This window comes from Lepus europaeus, chromosome 12, assembly GCF_033115175.1.
Source record: "Lepus europaeus isolate LE1 chromosome 12, mLepTim1.pri, whole genome shotgun sequence".
Taxonomy (NCBI): Eukaryota; Metazoa; Chordata; class Mammalia; order Lagomorpha; family Leporidae; genus Lepus; species Lepus europaeus.
Genome location: NC_084838.1, coordinates 82,013,324 through 82,029,214, shown reverse-complemented (window position 1 = coordinate 82,029,214; position 15,891 = coordinate 82,013,324). Strand labels below are relative to the sequence as shown.

Here is a 15,891-nt window from a genome sequence, read left to right as displayed (position 1 = left end):
AGGCCCTGGTTGCAGCCTGGTCCAGCCCTGGTTGGGGAGTGAGCATCTGGGGAGTGAGCAAGCAGATGGACGTTTTTCTCTCTCTCTGTCTCTCTCCCTCTGTCATTTTGCCTTTCAGTTAAATAAAAGTAAATACATAAACTTAAAAACAATAAAAGCCAATAAGAATTAGGGCTGCTTAAAGGAGAGTCCATAGACATAATAAAGATCTTGATGATTTATACTGATGTTTTATATTGAATGAAATGCAGTTTTGCTGGTTAGCTGCTATTCTTCATTTTTTTTTTTTTTGGATTATTTGGACAGTTCAGAATCAAAGTATTTTTCCAGAATATATATAATAAAACACAATATTTGTTAATGATGTGATCTATGTACTGGTAGCAGTCTTTGTACTGTTTATTAATAGGTTTAAGCAGAATAAGTTCAGAAATGGAAAATAAATATTTAGAATCATTGTTGTAATGTGACCATGTGGCATGGTCAGTGGGCTTTCTGACCATGTTGTTGAACTTGTGTTGCAAGTCCCATGTATCATGAGCTACATCCCAGTTGTGCAGAGTAGGATCACATGTTAGTCCCTAAAAAATGGGAAATTAAAAAACAGTCCTTTTACACAGATAGTTTGAGAAGAACTGCTCTAAATAGCAGGTAGTTCTTTCTAACCTCAATTGACAGGAGCTCTATTGGTGCATAGAACAGGGCTTTGGAGCAGTTGAGCCTGGGGAAGGGATTAGAGTGCTGACCGTCTCTTATTCCTTCTGTCCTAGGTGGTGTGCCTGTACCAGACTCTGGGGAACCCCCTTAGTAAGCTCACCACCCTCAACAGCATGCACTCACACTTCATCCTGGCTGACGATGGTACCGTGGGCAAGTATGGCAATGAAATGAAACTCCGGAGGAACCTGGAAAAATACCTCTCACTGCAGAAGATACACAGCTGTGAGTACCCTAGAGTTACTCACAGCCAGCAGGTCTGACTGGGGCCTACTGATGAGCAATGTGCTCCATTGTCATCTGTATAGAATAAAGAGGTCAATTTAGCCAGAACCTTGGAGTTCCCAGAGATTCGGTTTACATGTGTGAACCCATGGCTGGAAGAAAGCAGGACACAAGATCATGCAAAATGTGGTGACAGTGGGAGAGAGGAAGAAACATTTGGGGGACAGTATAGTCAGGGCAGGTTTTATGGAAGGATGGGGACTTTAGCGAAGAGTCTGTCGGGTTGGCTTCCTGGAGGGAGAGAGGAGGGGAAGACTTGTGTGTGAGGATGGGAGTGGCCGAAGAGAGAGAATCGGGAGAGAATGGGCTCTGAGCTTCGAAGGCTGGGGAAGATGATATTTCATATATAGGCATGTGGTGGCCAGATAGGCTAATGGTTAAAACCAGACATGACTTTTAGAGGTTAGGGCCTTGGAAAGCATCAGGGTCGTATCATGCATGCACGGAGCTTCAAGCCTACAATTTTGTTCATGTCTGTGGAGGGGGAGGAGAGGGGAGGGCCACAATCACTGGGGGTCTTTGCACAGGGAGGTGTGACTCCTTCCCACAGAGGGGGAGGGCTGGGTGCTACCTGGAGAAACAATACTTTTCCTCCTAGACAGCACAAGGTGGATCCTTGACTGTTGTGTTGAATTAAATCTCCCACAAAATTCTCCCATCCTTTAAGGCAGAGGTGGCGGGAGGGTGGGGGGTGGGGGAGTGCGAATGCCCTGGAGGACTTACCCTCTCTTCAACCTTTATGGATTGTTGGGAAAGTGCCTCTAGTCCTTTTATTTTCTGACCTTGATCCCCAGAGGCAGTGGAATGTCCTGAGGTTAGAGAGGTCAAAGCTCTACCCTTTACTGTCTGTCGTCTTGGGCAATGCTGTTAGTATCTGTCAAGCTGTCTTCTTTTTATAAATACGGAAGGAATTGTCTTTGTTTTTTCTTTTGAAAATTGAGGAAAAAAGCACACTGGGTGTGTCTAGAATAGTGTTGGGTGCACGGTAGATTGTTAATAAATATCCATTTGTTTCTTTCCTTTTTTTCCTCTTTTAGTACAGTGGTCATCTTATGGTTGAAGAGTAGGGTGAGGAGAGGAAAGGACTGTGGGAATTGTTGCTGAGGCTGACTGAAGGGGAGGGAGGATCCGGTAAGTGTCCTCTACAGGGATGAGAGGAATAGGGAGAGGAGAGGAGCAGAGCAGAGGGAAGAAGTTAGAGTGGCGCTGAAGAAGGACTCTTGCAGGAAAGGCCTGGTAGAGGAGGTTTGTTGCTTCTGTTGACTTGTGCTTATCACCTACATTGCTTGAGTTCTGTGCAGCACTCTAAAGTATGCCCCAAGAGAGCAAAGTCTTTGTCTTTGTTGTTCCCTGCTGATTTCCCAGTTTTGTTGAATGTAAGTAATTCTGAACTTGCGTATAGCAGCAGGTAACATTTCTACTTTCAAAGACCTTGAAACTTACAATTTATCTACAGTTTTGCTGACTGTGGAGAAAGAATGTGGAGTCAAGTCCAATGGATTTGTTACATTTATTATTCTAAGAAAACCCATAGGAAAACAGGAAAAATAATAAACCACCTACACACACACATACACAAACATGAAAGAAAAGATCAAAGGAAAAAGTCCCTGAAAACCCTAAGATTTTTGTGTATTAAGGCTAGTATTTATACCTAGCAGGTTCATGAAGGAGATTTTCTACCATATTTGTATTTGTTACTGGCATGGTCAAAAAAGGTTTTACTTTGATGTGATGAAAATACTTGAATTTGTTGTTAACTGGCTTCTTAGAGTCCTTGGCAAAACCTTAATGTTGGCAGAGGGTGTTTTCAAAAAAACGGAAGATTCGCTTTCTACAGTTGCTGTAGGAATCCCTAGCTGTCTTAAAGGGGGCCAATGCCAGCTCCTGTTGTGTGAGCTTCTGAGGACACAGTTTTAAGGTAGGAAGCACAGGCTCCAATGCCTCTATCTTCATAAACCTAGTCTCTTCCTAGTCTCAATGCCCTTTCCTAGGATGGCTATCCTAGGAACTGTTTCTTTCAGATTTACTTATTTGAAAGATGGAGCAACAGAGAGAGAGGGAGAGACACAGAGAGACAGATCTTGCGTGTACTGATTCACTTCATAAATGGCTACAATTGCCAGGTCTTGAGCCAGGCTGAAGCCAGGAGCCAGGAACTCCAATTTAATCACCCATGAGAGCCACCTTCCATTACCTTCTAAGGCAAGGAGTTTCATCAGAAGTTGAATAGCTGAGACTCAAATTGGCACTCCAGTATGGGGTGATGGCTTTGTAAATTGCTTTTTAACCTGCTGCTCTCCAACACCTGCCCCCTAGGAACTTTTAATTGGAGATGTAATATTGTATTTCTGCCTAACTCTGGAAATCAGGAGTAGAGGCAACTTTTTAGTAAGATTTCTCAGCAAGAACTTTACTTCTTTCATTTTTTTAAAACAAATTTTATTGGTAACTTAAGTAACTTTTTTTCTTACAGAAAACAATCAAATATATTTATTTTATGGAAACTAGTTATTGATTAAAGTTACTGATTAAAGAAAAAAGTGAACTTAATAGAAATTGAATTCTCATTCCCACTCCCACCAAATCACCTTATTGATTTGTTTTTTGTAGAGTCTGGGACAAGGATACGATGGAAACCCATGTGCTGTATGTTTAAATATTTCAAAATTTTAAGTTTGAAAAGTTGAGTTAGTTATCTTGACACATATAGCTGGAGGGCTGGATTTGAGTTTAGTGTTTGGAATTTTGGAAATACTGAGCCGGAATGGGCCAGTGAGACAGAGCCAGCACCTTGACCCCAGCTTGCAGCCAGTGCTCTGCTTTCCTTTCTAGCCTTAGCTCAATCCCATGTTGTCAGAGGGGCCTCATACAGATGTAGTCTGTCAGATGCACCAGCCTGGATGTCCAGGCTCTGTCCACTTCTGACCCATCAAGCTGCCTGTAGTTGGCAATTTTGTCTTTGGGCAGGATATACCTTGGGCAGAGGCTCCAGCATCCCCTGTCAGCAGGCTTTTTGAGGTCGTGGGTACTCGTATGGGAGGGGCATAGGTTTCCCTTGAACCTTGGCTTTACAGACTCCTCACTGTGAGGAAAGAGGCAGGGCCAGAGCCGTGGCAGAGTAGGGCCCTGCAACACTGGGACCTGGGGTAAAGTCCTCGCTTACTAAGGAGTCAGCATGGTACTGCTGGCAAGTTTTTCTTCTTTTGAAAAATAAATGACAAAAAAAGTGATTGAAAAGCAGTATGTGTGTGGTGAAACTTAAATAAAAAAATCTGTGGAATCAAGCAAAGTTCCTTTTCTACATTTCCCCAAACTCCCCTCCCCCCTCCACTGTTAATACTTTTATATATATGCTTCCAGAGTTTTCTGGACATTTATATAATATACTATATATATAGGTAGGTACATACTTATGAGTACATATAGAATATATACCCATATATATGGCTTTGAAACTATAAAAAGGATATAATGTGCATAGCATTCTGTGACTTTTTTCACTTGGTACCTTTTTTTGGTATTCCTTATCTTCCTTACTTTAATAAAGTCAGATAGTCATAATAAAACATTAAAACAGTGGTAAATGGACTAAGCTGAGATGTAAAAGTCTTTGGAGTTGCCCATCCCACTTTGTTTATAGAAATCATAACCAATAAAAGTTTATTGGATTGGCAGTGCTTAATGATTGTTCTGTTTACTTTCCAATATGTTCGGATGTTCCAAAGTACTTTTACTTTTCTCAATTACTGAAAGTCTTAGCTCCGTTTTTACTTGGCAGATGCTTGAAGATGTCCCCATCATGTTTATGCTACATTTTTTTTGAAGCCCAAGCTTCTGGCTTAGCCTTGATTTAAGCCAGCTTGGGTAATAGAAAAGATAGAGGCTAGTGCAAGTAGTGAAGATATGTGTTAACAAAAATTTGTATCTAGATATCAAAGTGGCTATCTGGCTGTCTGCTGTGGCAGAGTAGGGCCCTGCAAGACTGGGACCTGGGGTAAAGTCCTCGCTTACTAAGGAGTCAGCATGGTACTGCTGGCCAGTTTTTCTTCTTTTGAAAAATAAATGACAAAAAAAGTGATTGAAAAGCAGTATGTGTGTGGTGAAACTTAAATCAAATAAAAAATCTGTGGAATCAAGCAAAGTTCCTTTTCTACATTTCCCCAAACTCCCCTCCCCCTTCCACTGTTAATACTTTTATATATATGCTTCCAGATCCTTTGTAACAGTTTCACATTGTCTGTTATCTGAAATAGGCTCAAGACAAGGCGTGCCTGTGGTGGGGCTCGTGGTGGAAGGAGGCCCCAATGTCATCCTCTCCGTGTGGGAGACTGTCAAAGACAAAGATCCAGTGGTGGTGTATGAAGGCACTGGCAGAGCTGCTGATCTCCTGGCCTTCACCTACAAACACTTAGGAGACCAAGGGTGAGTTGTTGACTCTTCATGTTTGAAACTAGAGTGACTATTTCCGCATTTTGGTTCCTTAGGCTGTGCATTTATGTGTGTTAGGTATCCCCTGAGGATAGAAGTTGAGACTGGGATTCATTTTTTGGTGACTGTATTTCTTAATCAGCACCAAAATGCCCTCCAATGATGAGATTTGCTATTTTCTCAGCTGAAGAAACTTGAGCCTTAACTGAGCCTTGGGAGGAGGCATTTCCAGGGAAGAGGGAGGAGACACTCCTGCATCTGGCCATTACTGCTGAAAGAACCCCGGTGTGAGGGCCGACCAGTACTAGCTCTAGATCCCCTTCAGATTCACTCAGCAGTCCTAACAATGGCAGGAACCAGCGGGATTGATGTCCTGGCACTTCTGTAGCATAGGGAGTTCTTCTTGCAGGCCTCAATTCTCCCCTCTCTCAAATATGAAGACAGTGTTTCTGAGTCCATCCCTATATTCGGTGCGAGTATTCCAGTGTCAAAAGCATGGTATTTGTACTGTATAAATAAGTTCAATGCCTAAAAATCCAAGTGTTGACTCTACTAATGTTTCTTCACTGCCTAAATTCTGTCAGCTCTCTGGGATCTCTTTACTACTTCTTCCTCCAGTCAGCCCTCTAATTCTACTTTCTGCCCCTCCTAGTCCTTTCAGAGTTTTCTTTTCCTAAAGTCACCCAGGATAAGAAGTTCTTAAGCCTTTTGGAGTTCCAGATCTTTTTGAGAATATGATGGTTACAATTTCTGGAGATTCACAGCTCTTTGTAAATCTATCAATTCAAGAACTCTGCCTAAGAGTGTATTCTTTTCAGACCAATCCATTCTCACTTTTAAATTCTGCCTTTTCCTGGGGGCCCTGCTTCCATTTGCCCCCCACTCACCTGCTTTCCTGGCAGAACTGTCCATATACACCTTCTCAGGTGCAGCGGTTGGGTCTGCTTGTATTGATGTTGCTGGATTGTTCCCTTTTCTGGGTCATGGCAAGTCATGGCCATTTATTTTTCTTTCAGGATACTTCGTCCTCAGGTGAAAGAGGAGATCATTTGCATGATTCAGAGCACTTTCAACTTTAGTCTTAAACAGTCCCAGCACCTTTTTCAAATTCTAATGCAATGTATGGTGCACAGGGATTCTGTGAGTATGAGTTGATGTTTCAAACTGACCTAAAAGTGCAAATTTCCAAAAATTGTAATAATTGTAATTCAACTTTAGTGAAAATTGCATATAAATACCTGCAGAGAGTAAGGGAATACTTCCTTCATCAGTGAACTCCATAAAGTCAGCTGACTTTGGATGAGTGCTTCACAGCGTTCTAAAATTGTGAATGTATCAGGCAATGGGAAATGTGAAAATAAATTCTTGGACAGAAAAGAATACCCACAAACTATGGAATTTGACCATAATGTTGACTCAGGAAAAGTTCTTAGTATTTTAGGGTAATATGAGCAGCTTTATTTATAAAGATGTATTTATTTACTAGAAAGGCAGTTAGAGAGAGAGAGAGAGATCTTCCAACCACTGGTTCACATCCTAGATGGCTACAATGGCAAGGGTTGGCCAGGCCAAAACCAGGAGACAAAAACCCCATCTGCTCTCCTGTGTGGGTGCAGGGGCCAAGCACTTGAACCAATTTTTGCTGCTGGGTGAGCGCTGTGGCGTAGAGGATATAGCTGCCGCCTGCAGTGTTGGCATTCCATATGGGCACTAGTTCGAGCTCCAGCTGTTCCACTTCTGATTCAGCTGTCTGCTATGGTCTGGGAAAGCAGTAGAAGATGGCCAAAGTCCTTGGGCCCCTGCACCTACGTGGTAGACCCAGAAGAAGCTCCTGGCTCCTGGCTTTTGATCGATGCAGCTTTGGCCATTGCGGCCATCAGGAGAGTGAACCAGAGGATGGAAGACCTCTCTCTGCCTCTGCCTCTCTGTAACTCTGACTTTCAAATAAATAAATAAATCTTTAAAAAATTTTTTTTGCTGCTTTTCAAGGCATATTAGCAGGGAGCTGGAATATGATCAGTATTTTTATCAGTGATTTGGATGATATGAATTTGGAAATTACAGTAAATATATGTATTTGTCATGGCTCAAAGGGATTCTAGGATTTGAAAGCTGACCCAAATAATACAAGAATGTTGGTAATGAACAACAACAAAAATTAAATCAGTTCAATGTGGAGAAGGAGTGACAAAAATGAGTGAAAACTTGTAGAATTTTAGTTGATAGAATAACAACCAAGTTTACCATTAGCAATGTGCTTTCAAATGTTATTTCACCCAAAACAACCCTGTGAGTGAGTTCAATACAGCAGTGGGTGTTTCTTTCTATTTCAGAGGAGATGCAGCTGAAGTTTAGAGAATTTAAAGTGTTTTGCACAGAATCATGCAGTTAGGAAGTAACAGACCTGAAACTTGAGCTCAGAGGTGAAATCTTTTTTTTTTTTTTTTTTTGACAGGCAGAGTGGATAGTGAGAGAGAGAGACAGAGAGAAAGGTCTTCCTTTTTGCCATTGGTTCACCCTCCAATGGCCGCTGCAGCCGGCACTTCTCGCCGATCCGAAGCCAGGAGCCAGGTGCTTCTCCTGGTCTCCCATGTAGGTGCAGGGCCCAAGCACTTGGGCCATCCTCCACTGCCTTCCTGGGCCATAGCAGAGAGCTGGCCTGGAAGAGGGGCAACCAGGATAGAATCCGGCGCCCCAACCAGGACTAGAACCCGGTGTGCCAGCGCCGCAAGGTGGAGGATTAGCCTGTTAAGCCACGGCACCGGCCGAGGTGAAATCTTATTCTTAGTCCACCTTCGTTCGTATTTCCAGTAATAATAAGGAAGTTAAGAAAAGAACGTGTTAAAGAGATGGCCCTTGTGTTTTCTTGTCTTCAAATAGAATAATTAGTGAACAGTGTAATGGTTAAGAGTGGTGGAGAAGTCAGCTGCTTGCATGTTACAGGAATTGTTTTATCAGATCCTGTGCAATTGAGGTTGATTTTATTTATGCGCATAGAGGGGGAATTAGGTGAAGGTAACCAGAGTGAAATTGTAGAATCACAGTTTTTGTATTTTTCTTCAATAGTTGAGGTTATTCAGTGCATTCCTCTCTTTTTGTGGGTGAAGAACCTGAGAATCAGTGGCATTAAGATATTTACCCAAGGCTGCCTAGTTAGTGGCATACCTGGGACTAGAAACTTGCTAGTCTTAGCTGTTTTCAGTTAAGGTAGCTTCCTCCACTGTGTGAAATATATTTTCATTTGGAAGGTTGAAATACATTCATTAATAGCAGTGACTCATAACTACAAATAATAAAGTGCTTATTTTTTTTTAAAGTCAATCACATGCAAGGATGCATTGAAGACTTTGACATTGTGAATACCCTGTGTGGTCTCCATTGTACTTGTGCATTGGGTCCATTGTAATGACATCATTCATCCTCTAGGATTCATTTCTCATTTAAAAGCAAAAGCTTCTAAGGCTTTCCTGTGGAATCTCTTCTGAAAGAGGAATGATTCTATTTACATTAAGAATTAACATTGAGGTTCTTTTTATTTTATTTTATTTTATTTTTTGACAGGCAGAGTTAGACAGTGAGAGAGAGAGAGACAGAGAGAAAGGTCCTCCTTCCGTTGGTTCACCCCCTAAATGGCCGCTATGGCCGGCGCTGTGCTGATCCGAAGCCAGGAGCCAGGTGCTTCCTCCTGGTCTCCCATGCAGGTGCAGGGCCCACGCACTTGGGCCATCCTCCACTGCCCTCCCGGGCCACAGCAGAGAGCTGGACCGGATGAGGAGCAACCGGGACAGGACCGGCGCCCCAACCAGGACTAGAACCTGGTGTGCTGGCGCCGCAGGCGGAGGATTAGCCTAGTGAGCCTCGGCGCTGGCCGAGGTTCTTTTTATTACCACATATGAATAGTACATTAATAATATTTTTTCATGAATGTTTTCCTTTGTATATATGGAATTAAAAGTTTTTAATTGTGCTCACAATTCTTCATTACCTTATTTAAAAAGTTTTCTGTAAGTAACAACAAAAAATTAAAACTGTTGTTTGACATTAATGAAAAAATATTTTCTCAGTTCATTATGTGAATTATGTGAGAATTCTTTCAAAGCATTTTTTGGATAGTTCCCCAAATCGATGCTCTCTGTTTTTTAACTCTTATAGATTACCATATTTGATGCTGATTCTGAAGAACAGCAGGATCTTGACTTAGCAATCCTAACAGCTTTGCTGAAGAGTGAGTATTTGCACAATTGTGATTGTTCCTCACTTCCTTGTCACATTCAGAGGTACTTTGTGCTTTTTGTGTATATTTTGAATAGGATACATGATTTTTCTTTTCTTTTACCCTAGGAACAAATTTATCAGCATCAGAACAATTAAATCTGGCAATGGCTTGGGACAGAACAGACATTGCCAAGAAACATATCCTAATTTATGGACAACATTGGAAGGTATAATAACATGAAGTTACTTGGAAAAAAATTTTTGTATGTTGATTTGATTGGGAGAAGAACAGAAAACTGGAAGAGAGATAGATTGTTTTGGGTTGGATGTGAGGCTAGCATCTCTCTCACTGGACACATACATACTTTGTCTCCCTCTAAACATTTTTTCTTTGGCTTGCAGCCTAATTGAAACTGGAAAACGAAGCTGAGAGAAAGATAGATGGAATGGAAGAATTTATTTTTAATTTATTTTTTAAATGGAATTGATTCTCAACTGTTACATTGTTACTGAAATCTTAAAATTTATCTTTTTTGCATTAAAATCAGTGCTCACAGTAGAAATTAATAAAAATAGAAAAAATTACCTATAATGTTCATAATGACTATTAATTAAATATTATTAATATTTCATTTTTAAAAATTACAGTTGTGACTAAATCATAGGTATATTATTTTTGTTTCAAACTAATGTATGTACACTCTTTAAAGTATCAAATGATATTAAAAGACTACCAAAAGACATGGTAGTTCCCTCCTACCCTGGTAATCATAAGAAGTTAGTACTTTTGAAATTTTTTTAAAGTTTTTTAAAAAAAACTTACTTCTTTTAAAGGCAGAGAACGAGAGAGATCCCATCTGTCTATTAGTTCTCTGTCCACATGCCCATAATAACTAAGGCTGGGCCAGGACTGAAAGTGGAACTCAATCCAGGTCTCCCACATTGGAAGGCCACCACAAAACACACCAAACAATGGAGTTAAACCTGACAGGCTGGAGGGAGAGGGCGAGAGAGAGCGAAAAGGGAGAGGGGTCTCGACAGTAGAGAGAGCACCTGTGTGGGAAGCAGATCCTGTTATAGTCTTGCAGGGGGAGTGAAGTAGGAGCAGCGAATCCCATTAGGGTAGGGGTGGAGCTGACGGGGCCATCTGGTCACCTGTCTTCTGGCAAGCCAGGCTGGGCTTAGGACCTAAGCTTACTGAGCAAGATGTTAATGGGGCCAGAGCCTAAGATGGTGCCCAGGGCTTAAGATGATGCCACAGATAAGACAGCACCATTTTACTAACATACATGGGTATCAGGAACCCAATTAATTGAAGTATCACTGCTGCCACCTATGGTCTGCGTTAGCAGGAAGCTGAGGTCAGGAGTCAAACTTGGGATTCAAATTCAGGTACTCTAATATGGAATGTGGGTGTCTTAACAGCTAGGCTAAATGCTCATCCCACTTTTGACATTTTGTGACTGTTCTGACATTTATAAATCTAAATAATGGCATATATCATGATCCATCAACTTAATTTTTTATTTAAAATTATTAATTAATTTGAGAGGCAGAGAGTGAGACACCAAAAGAGACAGAGAGGGAGAGAGAGGAGAGAGCGAGCGAGCGAGCGAGCAAGCGAGCAAACACAGCAGCAGCCAGGGCTAGGCCAGGGCTGGGCCAGGGCTTAAACTAGGAGCAATAAACTCAATCCAGGTGTCTCATGTGGGAGACATAGGCCAAACTACTTGATCTATCACTGTTGCCTCTCCGGACGTGTGTTAGCTAGAAGCTGGAGTTAGGAGTTAGGATATCAAACTCTGGTACTCAGGCCGGCGCTGCGGCTCAATAGGCTAATCCTCCGCCTAGCGGCGCCGGCACACCAGGTTCTAGTCCCGGTCGGGGCTCCGGATTCTGTCCCGGTTGCCCCTCTTCCAGGCCAGCTCTCTGCTGTGGCCAGGGAGTGCAGTGGAGGATGGCCCAAGTGCTTGGGCCCTGCACCCCATGGGAGACCAGGAGAAGCACCTGGCTCCTGCCATCGGATCAGCGCGGTGCGCCGGCCGCAGCGCGCCTACCGCGGCAGCCATTGGAGGGTGAACCAACGGCAAAAGGAAGACCTTTCTCTCTGTCTCTCTCTCTCACTGTCCACTCTGCCTGTCAAAAAAAAAAAAAAAAAAGAAACTCTGGTACTCTGATATGTGACGTAGACGTCCCACCGAGTGTTTCAACTGCCAGGCCAAATGCCTGCCCTTGATTTGTCAGTTTTACAAACCTCTCCACATTTCTGTTTTGGGGGCCGCATCATTGCGGATGAACTAGTTGCCTTCTATTCTTGGTGCTCAGCTGTCATCCCGGGGCCTCCCTTCATCACTGGGGATCTCCTTTAGCTCCTCCTGGGATAAGATGCCTGTTTTTTGTATCCTAGGTCTTCTTTCCTGGTTTACTACTTTATTTTGCTGTCACACATCCTTTGGTAACTTCTTTTTAAATAAAAATTTGTTTTATTTATTTGAATGGTAGAGAGAGAGAGAGAGAGATCTTCCATTCACTGGTTTACTTTCCAAATGACCTCAATGGCCGTGGCTGGGGCATGCTGAAGCCAGGAGCCTGGAACTCCATCTGGGTCTTTCACATGGGTGGCAGAGGCCCAAATACTTGGTCCATCTTCTGCTGCTTTTGCAGGTGCATTAGCAGGGAGCTGGACTGGAAGTGGAACAGGTGGGACTTGAATTGGCCCTTGGATATGGGATGCTGGCATCTGAAGCAGAAACTTAACCCACTGTGCCACAATGCTGGCCCTTTTTGGTAACTTCTTAAGAAAGGAAGTATAGCAGATAAATACTTTGAAGACTTAATGTATTGGGTGTATTTTAATTTACAACTGGAAGTAATTATTTAGAATTTTGAGTATCTAGCTTCTAGGATTCAACATTATTTTTGGGAAGTAAAATTCTTTCTGTTTTCAGATTTTTTGTTCCCATCTCTCCTATGCCTCTCAGAAGTTAAAAAAAAAATCTGTTTTTGCCGCTGTTCTGAGATTTCACAATGAGGTATATTATTGTGAGTCTGTATATCCATCATTTTGGGCACATGATTGAAAATTGGCAGTCACGTTGCCATTCCATTCCATACTCCCCCTTTGTTTTCTTGATTCTTATTATTTGAATGTTGGACTTTGTGGGCTGCTCCTCTTATTTTTTTTATCTTTCCCCTCTTACTTTCCATATCTTTTCTTTGATACATTGCTTCAACTTTAATTTTCAAACCTTCTATGAAAATTTTTGGTAGCATACTGTTAACCTATTAATTTCTAAGAGCAATTTTTCTATGGTTGTACCCTCTCACACTTTTTTTTCAATAGCATCCAATATACATTGTCCTCTTTTGGCTTTCTTAGATATTAATGATGGTTCTCTGAAGTTTTTCTCTTCATACAGTATCTGGTTCCTCCTAATCATCATTATTATATTTATCTGTTTGTTTTGGTCTTTTTGTTTTAAGGGTGGGGGATAGAAAGCTCATTAGAGATTCTGAGCCTGTATTTGAGCTTGCCATAGATTATAGGGTGATCTGACTGCCATTTGTTGGAGTAGGGAGGGGGACGGGATGTCAACATATTTATAGTGGTGACTTTCACCTGCCCGGAAGGTGCAAGCCTTGGTGCTAGTGTTACAGAGAGTGAAATGGAGATGACTGGGAAAGTCCCAGTATCAGGGTTTCAACATTTATTTCATTTTGGTGTTGCTGGAATTCTGAGGCATAGATCCATTTTGCTCATATCATTTTCCACTTAAGCTCTTTGGCTTTCTGATAAGTTAATTACCACTTGACCAACTGCTTCCCAGCTTCCAAAATGTTGTACTCTTAATATCTGCTCTTATCTTCTATGTCCTTATAGATGTATTGCTTAAAATTCTCTTACTGTAGTTTTTCTTGTTGTTTTAAAGATATATTTTATTTATTTTTAAGGCAAAGTGACAGAGATGGGGGCAGGGAGAGACAGAGAGAGAGAGAGAGAGATCTTCCATCTGCTGGTTCACCCTCCAAGTAGCTGCAATGGCCAGGGCTGGACCAGGTCAAAGCCAGGAGCCTGTAACTCCATCAGGGTCTCCCATATGGTTGACAAAGGCCTAAGAACTTGGGCCAGCCTCTTCTGCTTTCCCAGGTGCATCAACAGGGAGCTGGATTTGAAACACAGCTGTCAGGACTTGAACCAGCACTTCAACATGGGATATTGGCATTGCAGGCTGCAGCTTGACCACAGTGCTGGCACTGCTACTATAGTTTTGATGCAATTTTAGGTGGGATCAAAATTAGATGAATATGTTCAACTTGCCATTTATATCTAGAAGTTTAATTGGAAACATGACAAGTGAAAAAAAAAAAAAAAAAGGAAAGAAACCTTGAGGTTTACATTTAGCCTGTACTTGAATTTGAGAAGCTTCAAGATGTTTGCAACCATCATTTTCCCATCTGAGACCATTGCTTGATTTATTCAAAATATCTACAGTTAGATCCTGCACATTTCTTACTAATGTCACATTTTATAATTATTGTATATGTGTAGTTTTGAGTTGAAACATGTAATTCTTTAGTTTTTTTCTACTTTGTTAATTGCCTTTATTTGCTTTGTTTGTTTTTGGCTTCTGAAGTCTGGTGCACTGGAACAAGCAATGTTAGATGCTTTAGTGATGGATCGGGTAGATTTTGTGAAACTCTTAATAGAATATGGAGTGAACCTCCATCGATTTCTTACCATCCCCCGACTGGAAGAGCTCTATAATACAGTGAGTATGGAACAATTCATCAATCACCTCCCTTAAGATTTATTTATTTGAAAATTTTAATTTAATATTTGTTTGAGAGGCAGAGAGAAAAAGAAAGACAGACCAACAGATGGACGGACAGACAGACAAATATATGGAGATAGCTCTTATCGAATGGTTCGCTCCAAAATGCTTGCAATCTATGGGGCTGGTCAGGGGCCAAAGCCAGAAGCCAGGAATGCAATCCAGTTTTCTTCACAAAGATGATAGGAACCCAATTACTCTGATCCGAAGCCAGGAGCCAGGTGCTTCTCCTGGTCTCCCATGCGGGTGCAGGGCCCAAGGACTTGGGCCATCCTCCACTGCACTCCCAGGCCATAGCAGAGAGCTGACCTGGAAGAGGGGCAACCGGGACAGAATTCAGCGCCCCGACTGCGACTAGAACCCGGAGTGCCGGCGCCGCAGGCAGAGGATTAGCCTATTGAGCTGCGGCGCCGACCAGAAGCAGGCTTCTTAAACCACTAGACTAAATGTCTACTCTTCAGATGTATTTATTAATTTCCTTAAAATTTACCTGTTTCCTTGTTCATATACAAACATAGTTTACAGAGACAAACTTTTCAGTGAAAGGAGTAACATTCTTAGCACTTCATTTTATCCCAGTAAGACACAGATGTTACTAAGTACAAATTGCTTTTGATTGAATTGTTGGAAGTATCTCAACCTAAAGTCACTGTTGAAATGCTGTTCCTGCAAGCTTGCTATGTAAATTCCTTGTTGAAACTACACTGCTTTTCTCACTGTGAAAACACCAATTGTGCAAGCCACACATCCTTATTGAAATAGCTTCCCTTGTCCTTTGAACTTTGTCTTTCTTCAAAAGCTGATTTAAGTCCTGTCTTTCTGATTACTCCAGCTACGGCACAGTGGTCTGTTACTAGAGTACAAATTATTTACAGCTCTTTTTTGAGTATTTTTAGGGTATCCACTCTTCAATTCTTGTTAACACTCACTGAATTCCTTCGAAGCCAGACTGAACATAGTAAAGTTTCAATAAATTATTAATGATGGGTTGTATTTGTGGGTAATATATTTTTAAGGGTTTATTTTATTTATTTGAAAGGCAGTTACAGAGAGAGAGAAGGAAAGACAGAGAGAAACCTTCCATCTTCTGGTTCACTCCCCAAATGGCCTTAACGGCCAGGGTGAAGCCAGAAGACTGGAGCTTCATCTGAGTCTCCCATGTGTGTGCTGGGACCCAAGAACTTGTGCCACCATCTGCTGTCTTCCCAGGTGTATTAGCAGGAAAGCGGATGGGAGGTGGAGCAGCCAGATCTTGAACTGGTGCCCACATGGGTTCTGTTGTTGCACGCAGGTGGCTATTTTTACATGATAAGGGATAGTTAAGAATTCCTTAAGATTTATTCCTACCTCTTGCTATGTCAAGTCCTCATCTATATGTATCTTCCTTTGAAAGTAGTTCATCTAATTACAG

The 15,891-nt window shown here is 41.8% G+C and overlaps 1 protein-coding gene across 7 annotated transcripts in view; it reads left to right on the top strand.

Moving 5' to 3' along the window:
• The window catches only part of TRPM6 (transient receptor potential cation channel subfamily M member 6), a 148,046-nt gene that overhangs the window by 53,760 nt on the left and 78,395 nt on the right, over positions 1-15,891 (top strand). For all 7 annotated transcript variants that reach the window (XM_062208420.1, XM_062208423.1, XM_062208425.1 and 4 more), the window contains 6 exons: positions 771-942; positions 5,259-5,427; positions 6,450-6,573; positions 9,586-9,658; positions 9,775-9,875; positions 14,283-14,417. In XM_062208420.1, the coding sequence (XP_062064404.1) occupies positions 771-942; positions 5,259-5,427; positions 6,450-6,573; positions 9,586-9,658; positions 9,775-9,875; positions 14,283-14,417 (774 nt within the window). The remainder of the gene's footprint in view (positions 1-770; positions 943-5,258; positions 5,428-6,449; positions 6,574-9,585; positions 9,659-9,774; positions 9,876-14,282; positions 14,418-15,891) is intronic.